Here is a 6,789-nt window from a genome sequence, read left to right as displayed (position 1 = left end):
ATTAAAATACGTACATTTGCTATTCGCGATAATCGAATCTATCGATTATAGTGGTTAGCAATCATCCCTTTAATCCGTTAGCCATGGTAATCAAATCTATTGATTATTGCAACTAACGGTAAAAAATTAAAAACAGGGTTGTACGCCCAAATCCTAAAACACTTCCCAAATCTAAAACATTCAAAAACACTTCGAATCAAACTACGGATTTTTATCCTTATCCAAAACTACGATAGGCCACTCAAAAAGCCTCTGAAACCATACCAAATCAAATTTCAACTCTAAGGGCGTACAACCCTTCCCCGAACTACGTAGACTCTGATCCTCCATAAGGAGGTACGTAGGCACTTGGCAACAAGGCGAGTCCCCTCCCCCATAAATCTCATTTTGTCCCGATTATGTTTCCTTAATCATAAACCTTTAACTTTGATAATTATTTGCCTTAACCCTATTAATTGTCTGTCATCTTTCTTTATGTTAGCCATAAACCTTAACTTTATAATGCAAACCTTAGGAAAAGGGTTGAGGGTGCCTAACACCTTCCCTCGACTTGAATATAGTATCTTACCCTGATCTCTATACTGCGTAGGGTTTCCTATTCGCCCTTCAGAATAGGTGGCGACTCTAAAAGCTTAATTTTTAAGGCAGGTTGCTACAGGAGGCTATGGGGTTTTAGGTTTTGTGAGAGAGGTAGAGGTTAGGGATGAAGAGAAAATTAGAAAAGTGGTCTTTTAGTGGTGGATGATGTTTATAACACATGTGGAGTCCACTTCTCTTAAGAAATAAAATTGAACCAATTTCTGCGCTGGCCATTACATGGTCCGTGTACATCAACACGGGTGGCCGTATGCCTCGTCTGTCTCACGTGAACACTTGCAGCCAGTCGTAGCAATCAACACGGGCCGTGTTGATCCACACGGGCGGCCGTGTTGATGTTCTGTCTTGCCTCCAACATCCCCTTTCACAAACTTCTTTCATGCAATCAACACGGGTTGTGTTGATTTACACGGGTGGCCGTGTTGATGTTCTGTTTTGTCATTCAAACTCCTTATTTCCGAGTTTTTGATGATTCCGTCTCTCGAAAGTTTTCCCGCTGCCTACAAAAAACTGAACAAAACAAAGAAACAGAAATGTAAATGCAATGCATGGGTTGCCTCCCACGAAGCGCTTCGTTTAACGTCGCATGGCTCGACGGTCTACTCTCTCAATTTGTGAGACGAACCCAATCAATCAACCCCGGTTCTTGGCCTGTATAGTAGGGTTTCAGTCTTTGTCCATTAACTTTGAAAATATCCCCATTAGTTGGATTTAAAATGTCTATCCCACCATGCGGAAAAATCTTATGCACAATAAACGGACCGGACCACCTTGACTTTAATTTACCAAGAAATAGTTTCAACCTGGAATTGAACAATAGCACTTGTTGACCTTCCCAAAAGTCTTTTTTCTGCATCCGCTGGTCATGCCATCTTCGAGTTTGCTCTTTGTAAACCTTGGCATTCTCGTAAGCTTGGTTGCGAAATTCTTCTAGCTCGTGGAGTTGAAGAATTCGAGATTCTCCAGCCTTTATCAGATTATAGTTTAAAAGTTTGGTCGCCCAAAATGCTTTGTGTTTGAGTTCAAGAGGAAGATGGCAAGCTTTGCCATAGACTAATTGGTAAGGGGACATACCGATTGGTGTTTTGAACGCGGTTCAGTATGCCCACAGTGCATCATCCAATTTAACTGACCAATTTTTTTCTTGAAGCACTCACGGTTTTCTCCAGAATCTGCTTTATCTGTCTATTCGACACTTCAACCTGTCCACTCGTTTGAGGATGGTATGGAGTGACAATCTTGTGCTTCACATTGTATTTCTTCAACAGATTCTCCATCAACTTGTTTAAGAAGTGGGTGCCTTCATCGCTGATGAGTGCTCTGGGTACCCCGAATCTTGAGAAAATGTTGTTTTTGAGAAAATTTACTACTACCCTAGCATCATTTGTTGGTAGAGCTACTGCTTCCACCCACTTTGAGACGTAGTCAACAACTACAAGGATGTAGTTCTTCCCAAATGATGGTGGGAATGGTCCCATGAAATCAATGCCCCACACATCAAACAATTCAACTTCAAGTATACCCTTCTGAGGCATCTGATTTCTCTTGGAGATATTTCCCGTTCTTTGACACCTGTCACATTCATTCACCATTCCTTGAGCATCCTTGAACAAAGTGGGCCAATATAATCCCGATTGTAAGACTTTCGCAGCAGTTCTATCACCACTGAAATGTCCTCCATAATCGGAGTCATGACATGCTTTTAGAACATCCCTTTGTTCTTCCTCTGGTACACATCTTCTAACCAATCCATCTACTCCCTTTTTGTACAAGAATGGATCATCCCACAAGTAAAACCTGCAATCATGTAAAAACTTTTTCTTTCGGTTATAATCAAAATCGTCAGGAATGATACCACCTACCAGATAGTTCGCATAGTCGGCGAACCAGGATACACCCATAACAGCGAGGATTTGTTCATCGGCAAACTCATCCTTTATTGGGCGTGTTTCTTCAGTTTCCTCGATCGGTGACATTCGAGAAAGGTGATCTGCTACAGTATTTTCACACCCTTTTTTGTCACGAATTTCAACATCGAACTCCTGGAGAAGTAGGATCCATGTTAGAAGTCTTGGCTTAGAGTCCTGTTTAGCAAAAAGATACTTCAAAGCAGCATGGTCAGTATAAACAATGACTCTGGAACCCAACAGATATTGCCTGAATTTGTCAAAAGCATAGACAACGGCTAACAACTCCTTCTCTGTCGTCGCATAGTTTATCTTTGCAGGGTTCCAAACGTGACTAGCATAGTAAATAACGTGTAATAATTTTTCTTTACGATGTCCTAGAACTGCCCCGATTGCGATATCACTCGCATCACACATGATCTCAAAGGGTAGAGACCAATCTGGGAACATAACAATTGGTGCCGACACTAATTTTTTCTTTATAGTTTCAAATGCCACGGCACATTCATTATCAAAGACAAAAGCCTTATCCTTAACCAGGAGAGTAGTTAAAGGTTTAGCTATTTTAGAAAAGTCTCTTATGAACCTGCGGTAAAACCTGCATGTCCTAAGAAACTTCGAATACCTTTTTCGTTCATCGGTGGAGGTAGCTTTGCTATGACTTCAATCTTTGCTTGGTCCACTTCAATTCCTTTGTGAGAAATTTTGTGTCCCAGTACTATACCTTCACGCACCATGAAGTGACATTTCTCCCAATTGAGCATCAGGTTGTTCTGCTGACATCTTTCTAACACAAGAGCAAGGTTAGTTAAACAATTATCAAAAGACTTACCAAAAACCGAGAAATCGTCCATGAACACCTCCATATGCTTTTCGAGCATGTCATCAAAGATAGGTTGCATACATCTTTGAAAGGTATCTGGTGCATTGCATAGTCCGAATGGCATCCTTCTGTAAGCAAAAATACCAAACGGGCAAGTGAAAGCTGTCTTCTCTTGATCTTCTAGTGCAACTGCTATCTGATTATACCCCGAATACCCATCGAGGAAGCAATAGTAATCATGACCAGTTAACCTCTCCAGCATTTGATCAATGAAAGGTAGTGGAAAATGATCCTTCCTTGTTGCCAGATTCAATCGCCTGTAGTCTAGGCAAACTCTCCATCCGGTAACCGTCCTTGTAGGGATTAACTCGTTTTTTTCATTCTTTATCACCGTAGTTCCTCCCTTCTTTGGTACAACATGAACAGGACTCACCCAAGCACTATCTGATATAGGATAGATCATCCCTGCATCTAATAGTTTTACCACTTCCTTTCTGACTACTTCTTTCATCGCAGGATTCAACCGCCTTTGAGGTTGTACTACTGGTTTTTGATCATCTTCCATGAGAATTTTGTGCATACAAAGTGTAGGACTAATCCCTTTCAAATCTTCAATTGACCACCCCATGGCACTCTTATGCTTTTTCAAAACTTCAACTAGCTTGTTTTCTTGGATAATTTCTAGGTGAGAACTTATGATTGCCGGACATCTACTTTCGGTGTCTAGAAAGACATATTTGAGATTATCCGGTAGTTGCTTCAATTCAGCCCCCTTCTTTGGTTCATCTTTATTTCCTTCAACTAACAGTTGCCTTAGCTCTTCCCATCGGTTTTGGCGAGAATGTTTGGCAAATGACGTTGTTTCCATCATGGCTAAAACTTCACTATCTTTTTCATCAACTCCCTCTTCTTCTCCAAAGATTGATAAACTCAAAACTCTTTCCAAAGGTAACTTTTGTGTTGTCAAGGAGTTTTCTTCATCACCAATTTGATCAATTACCTCAATGTGTTGACTTGTGGCAATGTCATCTTTGTACTTCATAGTGTTTCACACATCAATCTTTAGCTCTTCATCGTAAACTTTCAAAGTCATCGTACCTTCTTCTATATCGATCAAGCATCTTCCCGTCTCTAAAAATGGTCTTCCTAAAATGATTGGTATCTCTTCATCTTCAGGCATTTCTAGAATGACAAAATCTACCGGGAATACGAACTTGTCAATTTTTACCAACACATCTTCCACCACCCCATAAGGTCTTTTCACCGATTGGTCAGCAAATTGAAGTGTCATTCTTGTATCTTGCACTTTACCTATTCCCAATCTTTTGTAGATGGATAATGGCACAAGACTTACACTTGCCCCCAAATCAATGAGAGCTTTCTTGAACGACCTGTCTCCGATGGTACATGGAATAGTCACTGAACCTCGATTTTTCGTTTTAATCGGAATCTTCATGCCCTGCAAAATAACACTACAAGTTTCAGTTAGAATAATCGGATCACTCTCGATGGTCCGCTTCTTTGAAATAATATCTTTCATGAATTTCGCATAGGTTGGCATTTGCTCAAGTGCCTCTAAGAAGGGAATGTTCAGCTCAAGTTTCTTGAACATCTCCAAGAACTTCTCAAAATTTTTCTCATGTTGTTCTTTCTTCTTATTTCTTGTGGGGAAAGGGAGTTTAACCGCCGGTTTAGGTGTAACTACTTTTTCTTTTACCACCCTTTCGTCCCCCGTGACCTCTTGAATTGCAACCTCATTTTCTTTAATATCTACATCCACTTCAATCAACATATCTTCTTCATCAGAATTCTTCTCAGGTTTGTCATTGGATTTATTGCTTCTGGTTGTCACAACGTTCACATGATTATTGTCTCTGGGATTTGTAACCGTAGCACTAGGTAGAGCACCCTGTGGTTGAGAGTTAGTCATTTGTTGTGCAATCTGACTCATTTGGATTTCCAGATTTTTGATAGAGGCTCCTGTGTTCCTCAGGCTGCTCCTAGTTTCTTCCTAGAATTAAGAGTTTTGAGCTGCCATTTTTTCAATAGCTATCTCCCATTCTGCCTTCTTCGGTGCTTGTTGTTGGAATTATTGTTGACCCTGAGATTGGAACTGTTGTGGGTGGTGTTGAAATTGTTGCTGGTATGGAGGTTGTTATTGTGGAGGTCTATATTGTTGTGGTTGAGCTAGAGCTTGAAACTGGTTTGGTCCTTGCTTTTGGAAGTTTCCTTGTTGGTCCTTCCATGCGAAATTAGGATGATTTTTCCAACCTGGATTATATGTGTTTGCGTATGGATTATTTTGCCTTAACATATGAATCTGTTCAACCTGTTCTTGTGTTGCCACACAATGCATAGCAAAATGCGGTCCACCACATATTTCACACAAAACTGAAGTGACTGGCTCAACCTGTGCTACTTTTTGTTCACCAATATTCATCTTCTTTAACCTTCTTTCTACTTTAGCCACAATCTGTTCCTCCATTTTAACCACTTGATCTGCGAGCTTCAAATCAATTTTACCTATTGGTTGGCTCATTGCACGATCATATAACTCAATGTGCTCGTTAGCGGCAATAGCTTCTATGATTCTCTTAATACCAGTGGCTGTTGAAAAATTAGTTGAGCCACCGGCAGCAGTGTCTATAAGCTGTTTTGTCTTGACTTAGAGACCATTAACAAAAGTCTGCATTTACTCGGTTGGATCCATGTTATGCGTGGGGCATGCAACCAAACACCTCTTAAACCTTTTATAAGCATCTCCCAGCAATTCCCCTTCTTTCTGCTTGAAATTTACAATATCATATCTTTTCCGAATGAAGACTGAAGCAGGGAAGTACTCATTAAGAAAAGCAGTTTCCATCTGTTGCCATGTTGTGATACTTCCAGCTGGAAGTGAGTAAAACCATTCTTCCCCATCTTCGGATAAGGTGAATGGGAACATCACGAGTCTCTTGGCTTCTTCAGAATGGCCTTCTATCTTCAATGATGATGTTGTGGTGAGGAATCTCTGTAAATGCTTATTCGCATCTTCGTTAATTCTTCCAGCAAAGGGCTTGCTTTCTAACTGGCGGATAGTGGAAGGATGTAGTTGGAAGTGTGCCACGTTAACCGGTTGATTTACTATGGTCATTCTTCCAAGCGGTGCATTATCCCTTCCATAATCCCCTAAAAGCCTCTATGGAGGAGGTGGATCAGTTGCCATAGTTTCAGACTCAAATTCTGACTGCTCGGACGGAATAGATAGTACTTCTTCGTCTTCCGATTCTGAAACTATAGTTGATTCTTCTTTCGATGCCAGTCTTTTCCGCTTAACTTCTCGGAGTCGTGCTAGCAGTGATCTTTCTGGTTCTGCGTCAAAAAGAAATTCTGATGAGGCCTTACCTCGCATACAAAATTAGACAATGATTAGTTTTAGAATAAAAATAAAAAAAATAAAAATTGCAGAAAATAAAATTTTAG

General features: G+C 40.4%; 1 protein-coding gene across 1 annotated transcript; it reads right to left on the bottom strand.

The window, feature by feature from the left end:
• Positions 1 to 4,375: 4,375 nt before the first annotated feature.
• LOC131650129 (uncharacterized) lies at positions 4,376 to 5,278 on the bottom strand. Its single transcript, XM_058919858.1, has 2 exons — positions 5,033 to 5,278; positions 4,376 to 4,786 (listed from the first exon to the last, which is right to left on the bottom strand). The coding sequence occupies exons 1-2, from the start codon at positions 5,276 to 5,278 to the stop codon at positions 4,376 to 4,378; spliced, it is 657 nt and encodes a 218-aa protein (XP_058775841.1).
• Between the last annotated feature and the right edge of the window lie 1,511 nt (positions 5,279 to 6,789).

The sequence above is a fragment of the Vicia villosa genome, linkage group LG2, assembly GCF_029867415.1.
Source record: "Vicia villosa cultivar HV-30 ecotype Madison, WI linkage group LG2, Vvil1.0, whole genome shotgun sequence".
Taxonomy (NCBI): Eukaryota; Viridiplantae; Streptophyta; class Magnoliopsida; order Fabales; family Fabaceae; genus Vicia; species Vicia villosa.
Note: the sequence above shows the minus strand (reverse complement) of the source record. Positions and strands in the feature narration are given on the sequence as shown.

Bases quoted from the DNA above. Each gene is read 5' to 3' on its own strand.
- LOC131650129 (XM_058919858.1), bottom strand. From the start codon at position 5,278: ATGAGTCAGATTGCACAACAAATGACTAACTCTCAACCACAGGGTGCT. The intron at 4,787-5,032 runs GTAGTTACACCT...GTTATTTTGCAG, and splicing joins AAAGGGTGGTAAAAGAAAAA to GGCATGAAGATTCCGATTAA.